This window comes from Stylophora pistillata, chromosome 9 (assembly GCF_964205215.1).
Source record: "Stylophora pistillata chromosome 9, jaStyPist1.2, whole genome shotgun sequence".
Lineage (NCBI taxonomy): Eukaryota > Metazoa > Cnidaria > Anthozoa > Scleractinia > Pocilloporidae > Stylophora > Stylophora pistillata.
Genome location: NC_142527.1, coordinates 6,765,201 through 6,787,478, shown reverse-complemented (window position 1 = coordinate 6,787,478; position 22,278 = coordinate 6,765,201). Strand labels below are relative to the sequence as shown.

Here is a 22,278-nt window from a genome sequence, read left to right as displayed (position 1 = left end):
CTCCATATTTGGGAATAACGCTTCAAGAAACAGAACGCTCTCTAATTAGAAAAGAAGATATTATATTTGGTTTTCAGAGTATTTCAGACTCTGTGCCTTTTGAGAATCAGACACATCTCTCTCTGAGAACGGACTTTTTCATGTATTTAAGTGCATTTCTGGTCTGGACTCTTGGACATGTGGCAGGTAAAGCATCATAATGTCGCTGTGGATAAGCATATAAGTATTATCTCCATAATGTTTTGAACATAGATTCTACTGCTGAAGAGAAGGGGCTGGAGGCCCATCTTGAAGCTTAAAAACCTCCTGGAATTACACTTAGTCGATAGCTTTGTTCTTTGCAATTTAAAGTGCACCTACACCCAAAAAATTTTTTTCGCTTAACGAAGTAAGCTTATGTTTTTGAGTATTTCTGCGTAAATTTTTTTTTATTTGCTCAAATCTTCAATTTTCTATGCCCAGTCAAAATACGGAAAATCGGCCGCCATCTTGCCCCACGACCGAGTTTAAAGAGGAATGGCTCTAGTGGGTAATGTGACTTCAAATCGAGAACACGAAAGTCTGCTTTTCACACATTTTCACTTGTTTGGGAAGGTTGTAGTCGATAATTGTCCGAAAATATGCCGACTAAGTGTGTTGTAGAAGGATGTAGCAACGTGCGAAATTTGCAAGAGGGTATCGCGCTCCATACAATCTTCATACAATACACCTAGTCGGCATATTTCGGACGATATCGACGACAATCTTCCCAAACAAGTGAAAATGTGTGAGATGCAGACTTTCGTGTTCTCGATTTGACGTCACATTACCCGCTAGAGCCATTCTTCTTTAAACTCGGTCGTGGGGCAAGATGGCGGCCGATTTTCCGTATTTTGACTGGGCATAGAAAATTGAAGATTTGAGCAAATAAAAAAAAATTGTAGGTGCACTTTAATGTTCGAGACACGCCTTGCTTGGGGAGAAATTGCCATAAATATAAGTTTACGAACGAACAGTCTGTATTTGACACGAATAATTCTTATGAAAAACTTTGAAAATGGAAAGAGGCAGATTGGACAAATTGAGCCAAAATAAATTGGAAAGACGGTTATCATTTAGACCCCTCCAAACGCTGAATTGGGCCCAAATGAATTCTATTTTCATCAGAACTTATCTCTCAGTTCGGCCTTTTTGAAAGCCGAATGGGAATTGCCGATGGGAGATGACAAAACGTGGAATCCTACTCCATGAAGTACCCTATGAGGTACCCCTAAAAATCATTTATTGGTCAAATATCATACTTTACAAACATGGTAAATCGCATAGATGTACATATCTTAATATATTTGAGCTTGCCAGCTCTTCGATTCTGACAGTTTGATACAGTCTAGTTCTTTTAGGCGGGTGGGGGAGGGGGGGTGGGGCGGGGGAGTGGGGCGACAGGGGACTCTCAGTCTTTCTGGTTCCTCCATTTTGGCTTTACCGCTGTTTATACGTACATGACTTTTAGGGGTACTTCATTTAGGTACTCCACAAGGTATTCCATGTAGTAGGGCACCACGTTTTGTCATCTCCCCACAAGGAAGCAAGGTAAAAATGACTCGTTCTGTATGAAAGTATAACGATTTGTTTATTATAGCGCTTTTTTTGTTCTGGTATAGATTTAATCGTCGAACTCTGTATAACATCGATCGCACCGCAGTTTTTTCCATTTCAGTGTTTATGTTATTTCACTGCGAAACTTTTGGGTGTGGACAAAACCTGGCCCAGGCCATTACCTACCATGTGGCCTACGCTGTGGCCTACCCTATGGCCTACCGGTGGTCAGATTTTTAAGAACATAAAAATAAAATCAGTAAGAGTCGAACGAATACGCAGGTGTACAATTATCTGTCTCTGAAAAGGGTATACTAAGAGGTCGCCAACACGATTTTCATCGTCCGAGGGAACGAAACACGGCAAATATCACAGCACTCAACCATAACGGTAGGTTAAGGGGGAGGGGAGAGGAGGGGCCAATATTGCGTGGTCGCAGAGGATAAACAAAATGGCGGCTTTATGATGCAGGCTCTCAGTTCGTAACATACAGTGGAGTGTTGGTGTAAATATGTAATGAACGGCGTTATATTGGAGAGCATACATATCCAGGTAAGAAAACGCAAGCATTACGTGCCAGGCCAGTTTTTTAAGTGCCCTCAAGTGCTGTAGAGTATTGAATTTGCAACGAGCACCCCGGGACACGCACGCGGGAGTTACTATATCACGGGCGAGGAGCGGGGCAAGGAAAATGGTCCGAGATATGAGTTGTCAGCGGTGAAATAGCTTTAATGTGGCATGTAGAGACAAATCATTTGTAACTATTGTATTAAATAATCGTGGTATCTATCCCGAAATGTTAACAGAAAACTTCGCTACATAAAAATTAAAAAAAAAAAGAACAATTGAAAAAAAAGAAAACAAAAGCGTTGATTGTACAAATATTTTTCACTGCTCTAAAAACTAACGAAGGCATCGGGTAAGGCGTCGGTGGCTCGGGAAAGTGTGATATTTGCTGCGTGACGGAAAAAAATGCATCTAGATCTTGACCTTCGGTTGTCAAAAATTGTCAATCAAATTTTGCGCGAAATGGTTTTCGCAATCTAGTTCATCTGTTGCGGAAAATTTTGCAATGGATGAAGACCAAAAGCTAACAACGTTAAAAGAGTTAGAGGTGGACTCTTTGAAAGAAGAGCTTAATGGCTTTTCTGTTGAAGGCGATTATTGCTTCGGATATTTCGAAGGAAACAGAGCAGAGATGGATGATTTATTAGTATCATTTCAGGCGTTGAACTCCACGTGTTATATACTTACAGAAAGCCATTCAAAAGAGAAAAACCACAAAAGATTTTCTCAAACAGGTATGTAACTATTTCTTTCAGTGTTTTGAAGTACAAAGATCCTGGTTTCCTATTCTAATCTGTCTAATTCAGGGATAATTGAGATCGATAAGAATCACCTCTTTCTTTCAGAGTTTGTGGATTGCAGTCTTATGCAAACTGTGAAAGACGACCGCTACGGCTGCACTCCCTGTTTTTATTTCATTCGAGTTTCTTTGTTTGTTTTCGTTGTTGCTGTCATTCTTTTGTTGTTCATCTGTCTCTACTTTAACGGTCAGCTAACTGCGGCTTTGGGTCAAAGGTTTTCATTGTCGGGTTCTTAGCGCCTTGTGAAAGTCCCAATTGTAACCTTTGCACTTTAACCGGAAATAAGACATGTTGACATTTTGTTTTCATTTGTCAGCACCTCCTGTCTGAAAATAACCGCGGAAATGTCCCCATACATTTCTTTGGCCATCCCTTTTCAATCTGTAGCAGTGAAACTCGACATTGTATACATGGATCTACAAAGGTTGGTTATAATTACAATAAATTAATAAACAGACAGACAATTCGAAAGTAAACAAATAAGGTAATGAAAAAAATAGAAGGGAAACTGAGGGTCAAGAGGTTGAATTTGAACTGCTAATGACCAAGTTACCCAAAGAAATGTGAGGGGAAGGGTGATGACCTCATATTTCTTTGGTCAAATAGCAGCGAGGTCATTGAAAATCCCAAATGATATCGCTGCTGAGAGAAATATAAATTTTGCCCCCGTAGAACACGTCCGTGATCTATATTTAAATCCTGTGTATCGCTTAGGATGCCCGCGGAGGTTGTACCTTGAAGAAAGACAACAATAACGTACACGACTATGCAAGCAAGAGCAGAATACGTTTGCAGAATTCGAGAAAATTGGATTGCTCAGCCGTTATGCAGATCCGTTGTATTGAGGTGTATAACGATTACTTCGTTGACAAGGCAAGGTGCCTGTCGGGTAATGGCTTTGTGATGGCTAAGAGGGCCATTCTAAAAGAAATCAATGACAAATCGAAAAGAGACCCGGGATTTAGTTTCCGTACATCGACGCGGTTCTACGTGAAGATCCCCTTGAGCTCCACCCAAGTCAACCACCCTGTCGGGGAGTCGTCCACGATAGGACAATACGTCGATAAACGTGTAGTCGACAAAATCTACGAGCTTGTAAAAGAAAACATAACCAACCTTTCTGAGGTGCAAAGGTCCCTTGACAAGTATGTGGCAGAAGAATTATTTTCTTACCAACCCGAGGAACGAAGACCGAAGAAGACAAACAGACGATACTACCCTGGTCGCCGGGACTTGCGTAACCACATTGCCAAGGCGATTTCAGCAGTGAAGTATTGCGATGATGACCAAGAAGCTTTGGCTAGAAAAATTGAAGAATGGCAAACCAAGTCTCCCAAAAGCAACTTCTTTTACAGAACCAGAGACGTCGTCATTAACGACATAGATAAACCAAGATCTAGAGCTGCTGGGGAGACCTTCCTCTTTGTTCATCAAGAGCCATGGCAACAACGAATACTTGAAAGATATGGTGGTGAACTGGCCTTGATGGACGCCACATACAAAACTACAAGGTACGCAATTCCTCTCTTTTTCGTTTGTGTACATACTAACGTGGGATATAAGGTCGTGGCTGAATTTATGTGTCAATCAGAGGATCACGCCTCTATAAGTGAAGCACTTGCTATAATTAATGGATGGAACCCAGCGTGGAATCCGGCGTACTTCATGGTGGATTACTCCAATGCAGAAATCGCTGCTCTCGAAGAACAATTTCCCAAAAGTGTGGTGTATATATGTGATTTCCACAGATTGCAAGCAATGCAACGCTGGTCGAAGTCAAAGAAGAATGGCCTTTCGTCTGCTGAGCAGGAAATATTCTTAGAGCTCATGAAGAGCATCGCCTATGCTCTACGGTAGACAAATTAGAGAAGCGATTAAATGCTTTGAAAGAATCCCGACTTTACAAAGACAAACCTAATGTTCAGAACTATTTAAACAACACATGGCTATCATGCAAAGCTCGTTGGGCGCAAGCTTTTCGAAAGCAGCAGGTGACAAACATAGTTAACACCAATAATGGCACTGAGGCGCAAAACAAATTGTTTAAGTACGATTACCTTCCGAGATCAATTGACAAATCAGTTTATGGCATTGCAACGATGCTGGTAGAGTCTTTCGTTCCTGACTCGCACAGAAGCTATTTGGAAAAGAACTTGAAGTTTAGCGATGCCTATGGAAGATACAATTCTAGGATACCGTCGTATCTACACAACCGACCACCACAGTTCGTTAAACACTGTTTGAATAGTAGATTTGCTGCTGGGGAATTCACCGAAGCCGACGTCTCATTCGTAAACTTTCAGAAAGGCCAATTCAACGTGAAAAGCGCAGCTAATATAAACAAGAAGGAGCTAGTTGACTTTTCGTATCCAAGTTGTACTTGTGCCTCGTGGCTGAAAAGTAATTACCCCTGCAAACATTTCTTTGCGGTGTTAGCCCGCTACTCTGAGTGGGGATTTGAATCACTACCCCATCAATACAGGAGCAGTGTCTTCATCTCTCTTGATCTGGATCACTTGATTATAAATAAGCGCGACAATAGCGCACAGAGGTCTGGCATTCCCCAAGGTACAGCGAAAGTATCATCATCCTCTGACGACCATGTAAGGCTAGCCAACACCTCTGGCGATGAATCAATGAAGTGCAAACGAGCAGAAGCAGATCCTGAGGAGAGGTCAGATGTCCAGCTACCCAACAACAGTCCCAGTGGCACCACTCTGGTTCCTACAGTTGAAAAACTGAGGAAACGATTTCTTGATGAGATCGATACTGTCAAGAATACTGCGTACATAGTAGATGACGAGAGCACAATGTCAGCAGCTCTGAAGCAATTGGAAAATATTCAGCTGATGCTGTAGAAGAGCTGCTCGTCAACAAATGGTATTTCTCTCAGAATAAGCCCGGTCAAGAAGAAATTAAAGATCACGTCAACTATATACCATCAAGTATTTCACAAGCATTTGCCCCCCAGACGGCGCTGGAAAAAGAAGACTCCGAAGGCTGATGTGATTCTCGTTGGAGACAGCAAAGACGATGTTGATGATGGTGACGCTAAGAGAAAGGTTAGCTGCATGTTTAATGATAAACTGAATCCTGAAAGGAAAATCAGATTTGGATCGCTTGATTTCGATGCTCGTGAGATGTCACATATTTTTCGTGTATATCTACTAGGAAATAGCAGGTGAGGGCTTCTCATCTTATCGGAAACATAATTGCGTCATCACTCGTGTTTATATCACGTCTTGTCAACTTATGCTAGCGCTGTGTTTCCATCAAGTTTCAGACCATAATTTTTTACCCTCTATCCGTGAGTGTTTCCTAGCTAACCGATATGAATTTTTTTCAGGCAACAAACGTTTTTGTTGTGGACTTAACTACGAGTGGCAACGATGGGCAGAGGACTTTATCGCAGGACGATAAAGCAAACGCTTCCTCTCCAGATCTTGAAACGTTAAGGTGAGGTGATGAGTTATTTGATAAATAAGGTTAGTTTAAATGTTAATTCACTTTGGAATTTTGGTGTTAAAAGGAACGGAAGCGCTGAGCCGCCAGTGAAACAGTTGAAAGGCGAATCTACCAAAAGACTGTTACGCGCCAGTAAAATGGGCCTGAAGATGACAGACATCATGTTCCATGCCGGACCTGCCAAGCTAACTGTTTCTGATGCATGGACGTTGATCCATCCAGAGGTTGCCAAAAGAAATAAAAATTTTAAAAGCGCAATACCAGCTTTTGAGCCCGGTTGGCTCGTGGACAAGGTGCTTGTCTTTTTATTAACATCGAATTTCGTCGATAGAGCCATAGCCTTGATGTTACTTTGTGGTCACACCTACAAAGTGCTTCCTCTCAAAACAACTTTCTCCCTTTTTTTATTTTCTTGAAGGTTATCGCGGCAGTCATGTGGCGCATGACCTTAGTCTACAGCGATATTGTTGTGGCTGACACAACAATGGCAGAAATGTTAAAGCGACATTCCAGCACTCGCTTGCTTTGGTCAGGAGAGAACTTTGCCCACATTTGTAAAATATTTATTCCTATGAACAACTCTGGAAATCACTGGACTCTTCTGGTGAGGACATAACAATAACAATCTTTTTTTATAAACCCCCTTAAAGTCTAGAACTTTTCAACTGGACTTGACATTGTGAGTCAATCATTAATCGCTCTCGTGCTTTTGGTTTAAAGGTTCTGGATCGGCAGCAGAAAACCAGACATTACTTCGATCCTATGAATGGTCGCGTACACACCATTTTGAGCAGTAACTCAGTTCCTAAAAGCAAACTGATGGAACTGATCGATGACATTAGGTGACTTATTTCTACCCGGTCTTTTCCTTTTAATTAGGTGCACGCAGATAAGTCATAGTTATGTAATTTTTTTACTTTGTTTGACTCTGCAGTGACGTTGCTGATCTCAAAACGGGATGGAACTGCAAGTCATGGCCGTGTGTTGAGCCACTACATTACACACAGACTGATAGTTATAACTGTGGTGTGATTGTATGTCTTGTGAGTAGCATAACCACTTGCTAAAACCTGCTTTGATATGACTCTACATCCTAGTTTGGAATGTAATAAAATGTTTTGTTTGTTTGTTCTCAGTTTGCTCGGTGTTTGTGTGAGGGGTTAGATGTCAATGGAAGTTACAACGTGCAAATGGAAAGAGAGAGAATAACGTCTGTCATATTTGGCTCCTGTTACGATGACCTTGATGAGTAAGCTTTGATGGTATCAAACAGTATTGTTTCTCAAATGCCGCAAAACTCTCATCAACTAACTGTATCTTTTTGTTCAATTACAGGAGAAACACCGCAGTCTGTAAGATTTGTAAAGACGACGATGGAGAGGATTGGCTAGGCTGTGATAGCTGTGGCCAGTTTTTCCACGCAAGTTGTCTGAATGTGCCTTTCGCAGAGACGCTTACACAACATTTCACCTGCCGTTAGGGTGGCTTCTTTTCTGATCAAGTGGACTTTAATGTCATGTCTAGACCTTAATCTACCAGGATTGCGAATACAGTTCTTGGTAATCGATTAAAATATATATTCAGGAACGTCACGGATCCAAAATTGTAACGTGGTGGAGCCAACAATATGAAGAACATCTCAGAGTTCAAGATGTTTTATTTTTGTTCGATTCGACGTTTAGTTTTCATCCTGAGTGCTTCTGTTAAAATGAATAGAAAGAAAAAGTTTGTACGGAAAACATAATTATTTATCATATGGTTGTTTTGAGAAAAGGTCTCCTAAATCGAGCGACCTTTATCGAAACATTTGAGGGAGGGTAAACACATTAGCCTTAATTTGGCTGTTTCTTGAAGCTCTGAGTTTTCCTCCTTGGATATTTTAACATGGAATAGAGGCGATTGTTTATATATAATATGAAGTAAGAGAACTTCAGCTACTTGAATTTTTGTTATAAAAGTTTTCCATCTCAGCCTGTAGATACAAACTTATAAAAAGACTAAAAAACTATTCAGATCGAGAACTAAATTCTTGTAGAGTTCCCTAGCTTTTCTTTTCCCGGAAAAATAGTAGAGATTGGAAAAATCAAGTGAAAAGCGCGCCAGCTGTGATTAACGCCTTGGACAACCGGAAGTCGGTCACGATACTTTCTTTACGTCGCGTAGCAAGTTACCAAACAAAAATATAATTTTTTGATACCTCTCCCGATACCTTCGTTGCTTATTAGAGCAGTGAAAAATATATTTATAGTCGAAGCTTTTGAAAATTGCTTAATTTGTTATTTAGCAAAATTTATTGTTAACATTTCGGGATTGATACTACGATTATTTAATGCAACAACTACAAATGATTTGTCTCTACATGATGTATTAAAGCTATTTCACCGCTGACCACACATATCTCGGACTACATTTCTTGCCCCGCTCGTCGCCCGTGATATAGTAACTACCAACTTCTTGTGCAGCTGAGGGATCGTCAATGCGCGGTCAGCCTGGACCCTAGTGAAATCTCTCTCAACGGGTCCTCCCCATAGTCTTCTAACACCAACCATTCACACATACTAAGGTACCCCGGGTAATAGGATATTTGTAAAAATCCATTAAAAATAGTGAAGATAGACAGTAACGACGATCTAGTCAAGTCGATGAGTTTACCCGGGTACCTTGGTATGTGTCCAGGTTGACCGCGCATTAACGGTCTCCCAGCTGCACAAGAAGTCCCTTCCCCGGGGGTGGGGTACTCCCTTATAAGGGCTTAATGGGGACGTGCGGCCAGACAGGGTATGTTTTTCGAGAGTTTTGTCTTAAACAGGGTATCGAATTTATCATTTTTTGTCTTAATCAGGGTATCGATTTATCAATTTTTGTCTTTAACAGGATATCTTTTCTTGGAAGATAAACAGCAAGATTTTTACAAGCTCTAATTTTAATTAATATTGAGTTCCGTTCATTTTGGCATTGATACCAGGCACATTGAATGTCTTAAACCGGGTATCAAAAATCGGAATTCTGTCTTAAACAGGGTAGGAAAATCAGCAATATTTGTCTTAAACAGGGTCAGGGATGAGGGCCGCGCCGCACCTTCCCACCCAGAAATATATCGAGTACCCACCCGGGTTCCTTCCACGCATTAGAAGAATTCAGAACGGCCGTTAATTTGAAATTCTCGCTGGATTGGTTGCTCGTCAAACCGACTTTTGCGGAATTTTTTCGGTGAATTTTTTAGGTGAACTTAAAGGGAAACTAAAGCTTAAATCTCTAGTTCATTTTATTAAATTCAGTTTTAAGATAATGTCTGCATCCACTTGTAATTTTAAAAAAGATGACTGTATATATTTCAATTTATGTTTCCAATTCCATATTCGTGAGCACCGCTGGTTTAAGTTTAGACGCTCTCTACGTACCCCTAGGTCTAAGTTTTTGTTACATTTAGTGATTAGTTAATTGCAAACGGCCCAACAAGCTCATGTAGCTTTAACATTCATCGTTTTAAAATAAAGGCTATCTATCTATCTATCTATCTATCTATCTATCTATCTATCTATCTGTCTATCTATCTATCTACATATAGCATCAATAGATTTGAAAGTTGTATATATTGTCCTTTTTTATTTTTAGTTAATGACACGACCCCAAAAGCTTCTGGCTTCAGATATTTATGAAATAAAGTGATTATTATTACTATCATTAATATTATTATTATTATTATTATTATCATTATTATCACTATTATTGTTATTATTTACTGAGTGTATACTGCCTCATTATACCCCCTTATATTCGACATTTCAAATGCAATTTGCCAAATATATCACTACAAGTAACTTCTGTGGGCTAGAAGATATTATATCATGACCAGTACACATCCAGCTAAGAGATTTTTTCTAAGTATGCTTAGTTACTTGTATAATTAACCTTACACCTTGTGTAAGGAAAGTATAATTTTCAGTACACACACGGATAATAAAGAGACTGAAATATCCTGAACCGTATACAGTCCTTATTCAACAAAATCATTATACATCAGTATATCGTTCCGTATACACAATTTATAATGCTTCATGGCACCTCCTTATATTCGACATTTCATGCAGTGAAGCAATATGTGACGTGACTGTGGAATAAACAACCCGGGCGAGTCGAGAGTTTGATGGTTATGATTCATGGTATTGACTTTCATTATAATCATATTTGCGATACTTCCTTGTTTCAAAGAAAACTAAATAACTTATAAAGATTCGAGAAAGCCTTAGGAAGTAATGTACTTTCAATTGTGAGCGGCCGCCTTACAAGCGGATGTCTACTGATGTTTATCTGATGTGAGTATGGAGCGAGGTTGTGTTATCGCCGTGCATTCTTCTTCTCTTCTCTCTAGATAACCAAAGTCGTCTACGTCTGACCTAGGTACTCTTTTTCCAATCTCATTGGTCTCGCTAAGAACAACTACTAAATAATAGACTGGAATTAGATAGGCGAAATAATTGATTAATACTGCAATTTCTCTCATTCTAGATGGAGATAAGCTTTGTTCGTGTTATAGCTTTAATAACAAGTCACTTGGTTGGACGTGGCCACAAGCAGTGGGTAGCTGTCAAAACCGCAAGAAAACACTTGTGATGATGGAAACAGAGCGGGAATGGGAATTTATCAAAAATGAGATTCAAAACCGAGTAGGCAGTAAAAATGGTGAATGGTTTATAGGCTTGGAGCGAAATATTACAACAGGGAATTGGACTTGGATCAATGGTAAACCTCTCACTATTGACAAATGGCAGGGCTCAAATCCTGACCCAAACGACTTTTATGGGATGATTCATGAGAAATTTGGATTCTATGGATCTTTTAGTACTATAAAAGGCCAGGTACAAAGAGTTTGGATTTGCGAGGAAGAAACAGGTATTGATCATCCAAAAAGCAAAGAGCGGCTAGAGCACGAAAGAAGTGTCGGAAAAAACACGAGACGTAGTTTGAGTGTTTCTTGAGTGCTCTAGCTGCTTTCTAAGTGTTTTAAAACATAACAGAGCACAGTCAAGGCCTCTATTAAATACCCTATATATTACTTTGTATTTTCAAAAAAAGCTTCGATTTCCAAAGCGAACAAAAGTGTCGTCAGCATGCTCTATACTTTAATAAATGAGGCTACAATAAGCCAATCACAATCCTTGTTAGAATGGCTCAACTAAACCAATTGATTGAACAAGATCTGACTAAAGCTGTCAAAAATGTCAAACCATCAAAGTTCACAAACTGAAATAGTTCTGCAGGTCGAATCTAACACGTTTGCCTGAAGTTTTTTCGTTTAATTATCTAATCTGAAAAGGAATTGTTTAGGGAAATTCGGCTGAATTGTGTCTCGTAAAAGATACACAAGCTTTTTTCACATGGCAATTACGAAACAAACTGTTCAAGTCAAGTAATTTATAAATGAACGACCGTCGAATTCACAAAAACAAGAAGATTCCTTGAGATAACGGCCCCGTAAAACTCGGCTGCAGTGAGTTGTGTGGCCTTCCAATCAAATTATCGGAAAGGATTTCAGAGCAAGCTCGCCATGATGAATTAGCCGCGATGGACCTCAGCATAATCGCTCTGACACCGTCATGATTTGTATGAATTTTAACAGTTATGCTAATTGGTTGTATTTTTTATCATACCTGAATTTTCTGTTTGTTTTCTAACTATGGAGTGCCATTACTGCGAATATTCAGCAAGTGTTTTTTTTATAAAATGGTGCTTAAGATATGAAGCCAATTATGTTTTATGCAGCTAATCATTTTATAAAATGATTTGCTGCATAAAACATAATTGGCTTCATATCTTAGGCACCATTTTTATAAAAGAACAGTAGCTGAATATTGGCGATAATGGCACCCCATATTGAATACGAAACAACATATACTAAACCAGTAGTGTTAGCTGCGTTTGAGTTTTATTACCATAGTTAAGCTTAAAATCTAACTGAGCGTAAAAACATTAAAAACTCGGACTGTATGTTCATTTTCGTTTTGAGGATTAACAACGTCTGCTACGGCGCTTGGCACGTTTACAAACCGTTTTGTTTGGTTCTTCTGTTGCTACTTGCCGACTCGCTTTTTCCGAAATTTCCATTTCAATTATCGAAAAGTAATAACGATAATGATAATAATAATAATAATAACAATAATAACAGTAATATAACATAATGGTAATAATAATAATAATAATAATAATGATGATGATCATTTATTAACGGATCCACTGGGTTGCTCTTCCCTCTTAAAAATAAATCAAATGAAGTTAATATTTACAAATTACGCAATACACAATTAAAAGTAGAAATAGGAAGATCCCAGATTACAGTAAAACTAACTAACCACTCTGTACTCTGTTATATGAAAAGGTTCCTTGAAAGTCTTAAAATGGTTCTGTAATCTTCACTGTTTCTAATAGTTTCTGGTAGATTGTTAAATAGCTTTGACGCATTATCTTGGAAGGCGCCATTTTCGGTCGGGACTCAGTAATCTAATTGAATTGCTTGAGCGCAGTTTCTTGAGGCATTCCTGTTTTATTCTTTTAAGATAATTTGGCCAAGTCTCAGTGTTATGCAAAGCTTTAAAACATGATTTCAGGAGGTTCAAATCTCTTCTCTCTTTGATTGGAAGCCATCCAATTCTTAGTACATCCCGAAAGTTCTTAACATAGTAACCGAGTACAAAACTTCCGGTAACAAATTGAACTCGTTGCAAACGGCGAAGTAAGATTTATGGTAGAGGGTAGGCAGATCGGCATATTGTAGTTTTGACAAGAGAAAAGTCCAGAAGGTCTAGTTTTGACACGAGAGATGTCCGGGAAATGGTCAGACAGAGTAGAAATTGGTAGATGGCGTGACAGCTTTGGCTCAGCTCTGTGACCTGCACTCTGTTCGAGCACGCTATTTTAACCAATGACAGCGCGCGTTTATCCGAACTTTATAATTTTCAATTTCTCCTTTTCCTATCTTGCCACTTCCGGAACCCGCCGACTGAAGGCTCGTTATTATCTTCAGGGAAACAGACCCCGAAATCCCACCTACTTTGGTAAACCTTTATATAAGAATTACAAGGAAGTCCCTTTAGGAAATCGATTGATTCGCGGCTATGAGCAAACCTGAGAAGCAAATTATTTCACCTAATCGCAGTGCCACTCCACAAATTTCTAGCTAGTGTCAGTGTCAGTCGTCATGTTCTTTTAACAGACCATTGTCAAGGGGTCTGTTTCTTCCATACTGTTCCCACAAGCACCAGTCCTCCTATAACAAAAGCTGTTACTACACGAGGGAAGATAACTGAACAGGATACCACTGATTTATCAGGTACATTTATTTAAGAATATGTTAAGGAGCAACTTTCATGAGGTAGCAGAAGTTTGTTTGTTTTGATTTGTTTTTGTTTGTGTTGTTTTTTTTTTCTTTTCTAGCGTTGTTCAGTTCCTCTGTTTGTTTATATGTTGTTGTTTTTTTTCATCAGAAAAAAAAAAAAAGATATCTTTGAATTTTTTAGTGGGGTTCCTTGTTCTATTTTATGTTTACTTTTCGTTTTAAGCTTGAAGGTTGGAAAGGCGGTAAATATTTCAGTGTTAATTAACAGTCAGAAGCACCATTGAGATCTAAGTGTATAACGATTCAGTGTTATCAAAAAATTTTAAGTATTGAATCCAGGGTCTTCAACAACTGTCTTCATCCCTACAACGGGAAAAATCAACAGACGGAGTCCTCATGGGTGACAACAGCAGTCCTTCTCCTACAGTAATGATAGTAGCCGCCTCTTTGGGCGCAGTGCTCTTCGTAGCGTTGATCATTCTTATTGCAGTCATATTGCTAAGGCGAAGGAAACGTCAGGGAGAAGGTAAAGAGTCTTTAAGCGTTATGAAGATTAAATCATTATGATTATTGTGATTACTATGATAATGATAAAAATAATAAGTATTATTATTATTATCATTGTTATCATTATTATTATTGTTTCCCACAGATTAAAAAGGTGATAATATTATGATTTAGTAGCTCTTTCATCGAGAAGGAAATTACTGAGCTTGTCTCTCAGAGAATCTATTCGGGTTACGAAAATGGTCAGAAGATCAACCACACTATAAACGGAAAATGAAATAATATTAATTTTCACTGAATCCCTGGCTTATATGTACTACATAATCTTGTTCCCAGAAAAGTTCAAAAATCGATGCAGTTCCAAAGTGGCGTAAATATACTTCTGGGATGGTTTCATTATCCTCAGCTTCATATCAAAAGTAGAAAAGTGTTATTAATTTCCTTTTACTTTACAACTGTTCTTTCCTTTCTCTACGTCATGCTTATAAGCGATTTCCCAATTTCCATATGGCAAATGTTAAAAGTTAAAAAAGGAAAATAGTGATGGCGCATAGTTAAATATCCACGATGTCAGAACAATTTCGCTTTTGATGCTGTGGCCACAATTACCGCTTGCGAAGAAAGATAAACGTTTATCTTTTATGCAGTCTACTGGTAAATGTGCTCTATTCAGTAGATGCAGAGAGAGCAAAACCGAAGAAGTCAGGGCCGAGGAGGTCAGTATTTATTGTTTGTCTGTTTGTTTAGTTATTTGTTTGTTTTTTGTTTTTTTTTCCTCGAACTTTTTGAGTCTCTTATCACCTTTACCAAAGACATCATTTTAAAAATGATAAAGCCGACTAGCACTTGTTGAAACTATAAAGTGTAAGGCAAGGGCAGTATACGAGCTATTGCCAGAAGTCCTATACTATTTTGCATGGAGTAATTACGGGTATTGCTACTTCTCTTTTCCCTAGTTAGAATGCCATTCCAAAGGAGGATCTCTTAATATCTCGCCAGGTGTCCCTGTTAAATATGACCTTTCGGCACCAATGGATACTTCTGGATGGGGAGGGTCCCTGCGAGAACTGAGTCTCAAACCCCTGACAAGGAAGCGGAAGTCTAGATTGTTTGAGAATGAAATAAGTAATCGACCCGTACACGTACAGTGCTCCTGAGACCAAAAAGTCGCCATTTTATTTCGAGTTTATTTGTTTACAAAATATTGTAACAGGTTTAGTGCGAGCATAGTTTGCCGATTAAAAACTTTAATCAAACCTTTGGTCACCAGAAGTTGTCCGCCATTCCTGAAACATGTTCTAGCTGAGCCGGCAATCGCACAGCAGAGACCCTCTCCATGACGTCAAGACTCTTCAAATTCAAGTCTCCTTTACGAAAAACCCTCACCGTTTGCTAAATCAAACTATCCAAATTCGCTTTTAAAGCTCTACTTCGCTGTCTTTCGCGAACTTTCTAGCATATCTAAGGAAGACCTGCCTAAATTATTATCTAGTGAGTCTGAGAATAGTTTTATTTCGTCAAACAAAGACTTTTCACCGAGCAAGCAGCGACCGATTAAGAAGAGCAATTCAGAGCTCGGAAAGGAGAAGAGGAGGAAAATGTCTGCCGCATGTCATCTGAAGTTTGTGTACTTTTACACAATTCATTTCACAACAAGCCCAAATCCAGCTCATAAGATTTGACAAAAAAATAGAAAAATAGTCGAAAATTATGATCTTAGAATTAACGTCTTTCGGGTTGAAATTTACGCGGTAGTTCTGCGCAAATATAACCCACTTTACGGGCTCTAGTGCATGTCTTTTTCAAATAAAAAGCGAAAGATTTGATTTCAGGGGCACCTTAAACATCAGTTAACATAACCTGCAATAAAAGGGATTTTTTTAGAATGATAGTCAAACAGCATCCATGACAGTTGTTGATAAGCAAGACTACTCCCACACTCCCTCCCCTTTCCCCATCTTCTTATCCCAGGGAAAAACAGAAAATGAAGTAAATCTATTTTTAACCAAGTTATTTCATTTTTCTTTGACCAAAGTAGCGAGGAAGACAAATTAGGAGAAAGTCAATATGAATCTGTAAATCCAGTTGAAGCTGCAAAGCTTCTTGGTTCACCAAACAGCACCTCTGATGAGAGTAATACTAGGCTCGATCCACCACCAGAAAACTGTGAATATGCCGTTGTCAACAAGGCAAACAAGAAGGTAATTATTCAGCTGTGTACAAAGAGACGTATTCTAGATCTTTCAGTGTAGTACTAAGTCAGTTTAGAATGGGTGGATTCATTTTGTGCGTCGGTGTTGATTAAACATATGACTGAACCTAAGGAGAGGGGAGTATACAATAAACATCATCATTTACGCAGGGCATCTAAAATAGAAATACTGATGAAGGCTCTTCGCAATGAAATTTAATTCCGTTGCAGTTGGCGTCAGACCGAAAAGGAAAAAAAAAAGAAATTGCATATCGTAGACTTGCGCGTTTTGATCGCATTCATGTTGCTACCGTTGCCGCCTTTATTAACTGACTATTATTTTAATCTTAATTCAAGCGAAATGAGGGAGAGCTTGTGTACGCTCAACTCGCCGATTTTGACAAGGAAACTGACGCCGCCAAACCATCAAAACCAGCCAGCTATGAGCTCACGATATATGCTGATGTTGAAGAACTGCCTCCGGAGTTGCCTGGAAGAGAGGATCCAGACTCCGCACAGCCAACCTATGCGAATCTTGAAACGACTGGTTTCTGAATGAAATAAGAAAAAAAAATTGAGAAATGTGTGTTAAGTTAACGGTTCTGGTTTGGAAACTGAATGCATTTGAATTCATTTTGCAAGCGAATGCAACGAAGAAAATTCGAAATATAATGTTCTGACTTAAGACATGAATTATTGAGGGTAGAAAGATCATAAGCTTCTTAAAGCATAAATTTTGAGGGTTTATGACGTTGTACGGGACAGCTTCCTGTCTTTTACTTAACATACAGGAGTAAGGACAACTTGTAGTGTGAAAGTTGCAACTTATACGGAATGATAGATTGGGTTTGTATAAAACTATTATCAGTATTCTAAAGACGCGTCGGACACGAGTTAGCGTTGGTCAAATAGACTAAGTGTCCTACAAAAGAGAGGAGAAGAGATATCCTTCTTAGAACGACTGGAATGCAATTTTGCTAAAAGAGACTTTTATGGGTTTATTTAAAAGGATTCTTTAAATCTTTCAGAATCATGACTTTTTTTATCTTGTCCAATATCTTTTACCATTTTTATGTCTTCATGCTATCAACAGTTCCTTACTCCGTTTTCTTCAACTTTTCAATGTTGTCGGATGTATTGAGTATTACACATAACGCGAGAATTTTATTCCATAAAGCACATTTGTAGAAATCTATACGCTTTATTTTTCCATGTGAAAAAAGCCTATACAGCCAATCAGAATGGTTTACAGCTCTTTCATGTGTCGAAGTATAACCAATCAACGATAGCCTAAAGGCCTTTCCGAGCCAAACGCAATCGTAAAAAAAAACTTTTGTAACTGCAGTTTTCCGTTCAGCACTTTACTCCCTTGATGTATGTCCATGTACTGTGATATTTTCCATTACCATTAAATTTGCATTGTTGGTAAGTTTTTGTTTCTAATTTGCGTTCAGAAAATTATTTCAGTGAAAATTCTCGAGTTATGTGCAATAAACAGCTCACGACATAGAAAGTGCTTTGTATGGGGTTTTATTCACACGTTTGTGTCAAAAGCCCCACCTCAATCTTACCTCCCTTACAATCTTACCTCGCTCGCTCGGGTTTTTGATACAAACAACTCCTGAATAAAACCCCGTACGCCGCACTTTCTATGACGTAGACTATATCTATAAAACTACGAAGGGCTCCGACGAAGGGCTAACGCTCGAAACGTCAGCTTTTGTAATCGTTACGGTGGCCAATTTACCATTTCAACTTGTTTGATATATCCAAATTATTTCGTTACCCATACCGACGCAGCCCCAAACAGTTTTTTTAGAAACTATCAGCCTTTATATCTATAAAACTAGACTGGCTTCCAAATCTTTTTCGGCCCTTCCAAAGTCTCGCACAACATTTTTTCTGTTCAGTATTGCAGTCCAAGGTCCTTAACATTGGAATATTATTGATGAATATCTCGAGTCAGGTATCCTCGATTTATTAAAAAAATGTATTAATTAGTTTTCATCTCCACCAAGTCTCGTCCAATAGTCATTAGACAGTAATGTTTGTATGAGTGTGTGCGTGTGCGTGCGTGCGTGCGTGCATGTGTATCTGAGTTTGAGAGTAAGTGCAGAAATATGTGTGCCTTACAGACATAGCAACTTGATTATATACATGATATATAAGAACATTCGATATTCTACTCTGTTTTGTACAATTTTTGTATATAGGGGGTGGAAAAAAGTAGAGATTGTTACGATTGGGTTGCTACTGCTTCCTATTGACCCTTGTGTTTCCTATCATTCCACGTGGTATAATACTTTGGTAAAACGAAATTTAAAATTTATTTTGTATTTGTTTTTAATTAACGAAGAGAAATTAATGCGATACTCTTATCACGAGGGAATTGTTATTTGATCCAGGTATAAGCGTTCTGAAATAACTTGAAGCCATGCATGCCTCTTGTTATGATGTAAATACACCGAACCTCGCTCACTTAACAAGACCCTCTTTCTAGACCAACCCCCTCCACTTCTCTCGATCTCTCAAAAGAATTTCCGAGGCCTCCTCATAATTATGACACGATATCTTCACGAAATCAAAAAACAAATTCCCCTTGTGAACCAGAAAAGGCCTCAAGATTATTCCCTCAGTGGATTTTCGCAATTTTTTTTCCATTTCCGTCTAGAGTACATTTACGTATGGGGAAGTGATATTAAAAATGTCAGTTTAGATACACAGACTTACGTTACACTCAGAACTATGTGCGGGCAACTTCCTCGATGATGCAACACAACATTTATAAATACATAAGACACACTTTGCATTAATTCCGAGCTAAAAACTGATATATGTGTAAAACAGATTTCCTTCAGCAGTCGAAACTTGTTCAAGTTACTTCTAAAGGAAACAAAGGAGGTTGAATAAAGAAAAACAGCTAAAAAACGCTGCCATACTATGAACACCTTGTGATGTCAAATACCAACCTCGTTCCCAAGGTCTCTCATCTCCCCGCCCCCAGGGGGCGGAAGATGAGAGACTATGGGAACGTGGTTGGCCAAATAATTCTTTAGTACCGCTCACATTTAGACATGCATTTAACTGTTTTTATAACATAACCAAACTAAAGCGCGCGCTCTGATTGGTCGATTTAGCGTCCCCCATTTGCCCATGGGTGTACGCTGCTGACGTGAGCAAATGTTTCCAAGTGAGGAAATGTTTCGTTGGAAACTGTTTCCTTAAATAATGGCTGGAGTCTCTTCTGCCGGAAATATGGAAATGTCTTCGAAATTTCGGGAAAATGAGACAGAAATGCCATCCTTTAAATTATTTGATTTCTCATTTCTTGAGCCACCTACAAAGAGATTTGCGAGTTTAAGTGAAAGCGAACTCGAATTGCTTGTAAGCGAGCGGCACTCCAAAAAGACAAAAGAAACCACAAACTGGTCTGTGTCCACATTTAAAGGTAAAAAGCAGCTATCAGAGATAACCTGACACTTTTAAATAGGCTTCGATAAAGCTAAAAATAAGAACAAATTAGTTCCTGAAGCCTTTACCGATGAGTAAAATGTTTGTAACCGTAGAACCCCATTTAATGCTGTACGTAAACAATCTTGACGAAACCTTTTAAATTGCCTTTGTTAAAGAGCGTTTACAATGATTAGAGGTTAAAATACTGAAATTGAAAATTTAAGGTCTTAAAAAAAGAGAATTTTGACAGACCGTTTCTTTTTCTGTTAATTTCAGCTTGGTGTACAGAAAAAAAAATTCAAACCCCGCTTGAAGAGATGAGTATCGGCCAGCTGGATCAAAACCTACGAAGGTTCTATGCAGAAGCCAGAACGAAAAAGGGCGAAGATTACAGCAAATCTACCTTACTGGGATTCCGTCACTAAATGGAAAGATATCTCAATGCCCCTCCTTTAAACAGAGGCCTAAAAATTTCCACTGATTCGAGATTTTCAAGATCAAACTTGATGTTAGATGCACAAATAAGAAGCCTTAAGCGAAGCGGCAAAGAAAATGTCACACACAAACCTGCTATCGAAGAGGAAGACCTCCAGAAGTTGAAATCCAGCAAAGTCTTTTCCTCCTCTCAACCACTTTCCTTGCTGAGGAACGTTTGGTTTCATGTTGTCCTTTTTTTTTTGCCGAAGGGGCCGTGAAGGTCAAAGAAGCTTAACAAGGAAGAGCTTCAGGTTCGAAATTGATGCGGCTGGACGAAGGTACGCAACAATGAGCCATGATGAAATGTCAAAGAATCATCCTGGAGGACTGAACGATGTAGAGAGCACAGAAAAAGAAGCAAGAATGTATGAAACACAAGATCAAGGAGACGGCTACAAAGCGCTGAAACTATACCTGCAGAAAGTCAATCCAAATTGCACTGCCTTTTTCCAGTATCCGAAGAAAAACTGTGCAGCCGAAGATGCAGTTTGGTACGAAGCACGACCGCTTGGAATACACAGCCTCACTAAAATGATGAAAAATATCAGCGAAGAAGCGAATTTATCCAAAGTTTACACAAATCATTGTGTAAGAGCTACTGCCATCACTCTCTGGTCCAACGCTGGGATTTCTAACCGCCACATCATGGCCATTTCAGGACACTGCAGTGAACAGTCTCTGGTGAGCTACAACTCTCGTCCATCGACATCACAACTGCACAACTGCAGTCAAGTCTTGTCGAGAGCCTTTTCTTCCTCCACTAACAACCACAGCAAGTCATCAGAAGTTTCTAAGCAATCCATGTCGTTCCAGACCAAACAAGTGGCAACGAAATCGCTTTTCGGCGACTGCAGTATTCAAAACTTGCAAATTGTTTTCAACAATTCTTCCTCCGAAATTGAGTCAATTTTTAAATGACATTTGAGGACAGTTTTTCACTTTCGTCAGAAACTTCGCTCGTGATTGAGCAATTGCAACGATTAGCTGTAGATACAAAGCTCAGAAAGAGCTTTTTTTCATGAATTTCAGTAAACATGATCACATTTGTCTTCGATTGACTTGACGAGCATACCCGTGCAATGCCTAGTTTTCGCGCTCTTGTTTTGTTTGGTCATGTAAGACTACACGAACATTTTTGGTTCAATAAAAGGGAAATTCTATGGCTACAATGTATCGATGTTATGTTATAAAACAAATGGTAAACACCACAGCGTACACTATTGAGTTATGGATGCACTTGGGAGGTTTGCTAAGCACTCAAGAAGCTAGAGTCGCTCTCGGCTATCGCCTCGAGCGACTCTTACGCTTCTTTCGTGCTTAGCAACCTCCCGCGTACATCCATAACTCAATAGTGTACGCTGTGGTGTTTACCATTTGTTAAATCGTTTGATCGTTTGATCCAACCTGGATATAACTTGTTCATTGATAAAGTTATACAACTTGTAACATCGCCAGGCTTAAGCAGTCATTAAAAAATGAAAATACAATCAATTTCTCTTCGGTTTCAAGAATACGGGAAGTCGATCGGATTGTCTGACTGTCGAGCCGTAACAACTTTAGATTGAATGAATACGACTTCAAAACGCCCGCTCTTTTAGGCTTAAATTGCCACTAAATATTGAAAATATAGTCTCTCGTACTACGGTTTGAAGAATACGGGAAATTGAAATACCGAATAGAACTACTTAAAATTAATTAAAAGATAGACACATCACTTAGATAAAATATGCGTTTGTGACCTTGTTTATCGAATTCATATGAAAAAAGGGAAGCAAATACATGCAATTTATGGAATAAATTATCTAGGATGATCCAGTAGTGTTATCCGCTCGACTATCTCATCAGTTCAAAGTGCATCCGAACCAAGCTATTCAAAAGGCCACAGACCATATGTACATAAACTCATAACT

At 38.9% G+C, this 22,278-nt stretch overlaps 2 protein-coding genes and 1 pseudogene across 3 annotated transcripts; all 3 read left to right on the top strand.

The window, feature by feature from the left end:
- Positions 1-115: 115 nt before the first annotated feature.
- LOC148722975 (uncharacterized) lies at positions 116-17,867 on the top strand. The gene is made up of 6 exons (XM_088734380.1): positions 116-186; positions 10,917-11,377; positions 14,080-14,266; positions 14,924-14,963; positions 16,283-16,448; positions 16,796-17,867. The coding sequence occupies exons 1-6, from the start codon at positions 141-143 to the stop codon at positions 16,991-16,993; spliced, it is 1,098 nt and encodes a 365-aa protein (XP_088590506.1). The 5' UTR covers positions 116-140; the 3' UTR covers positions 16,994-17,867.
- Positions 6,898-8,665, top strand: LOC148722976 (uncharacterized). The gene is made up of 4 exons (XM_088733419.1): positions 6,898-7,011; positions 7,128-7,450; positions 7,544-7,656; positions 7,743-8,665. The coding sequence occupies exons 3-4, from the start codon at positions 7,598-7,600 to the stop codon at positions 7,885-7,887; spliced, it is 204 nt and encodes a 67-aa protein (XP_088589545.1). The 5' UTR covers positions 6,898-7,011; positions 7,128-7,450; positions 7,544-7,597; the 3' UTR covers positions 7,888-8,665.
- Positions 17,868-19,646: 1,779 nt separating the features above from the next.
- LOC148722974 (uncharacterized) lies at positions 19,647-21,537 on the top strand (annotated as a pseudogene). Its single transcript, XR_015991769.1, has 2 exons — positions 19,647-19,886; positions 20,168-21,537. The product of XR_015991769.1 is annotated as an uncharacterized LOC148722974 (transcript).
- Positions 21,538-22,278: the final 741 nt, after the last annotated feature.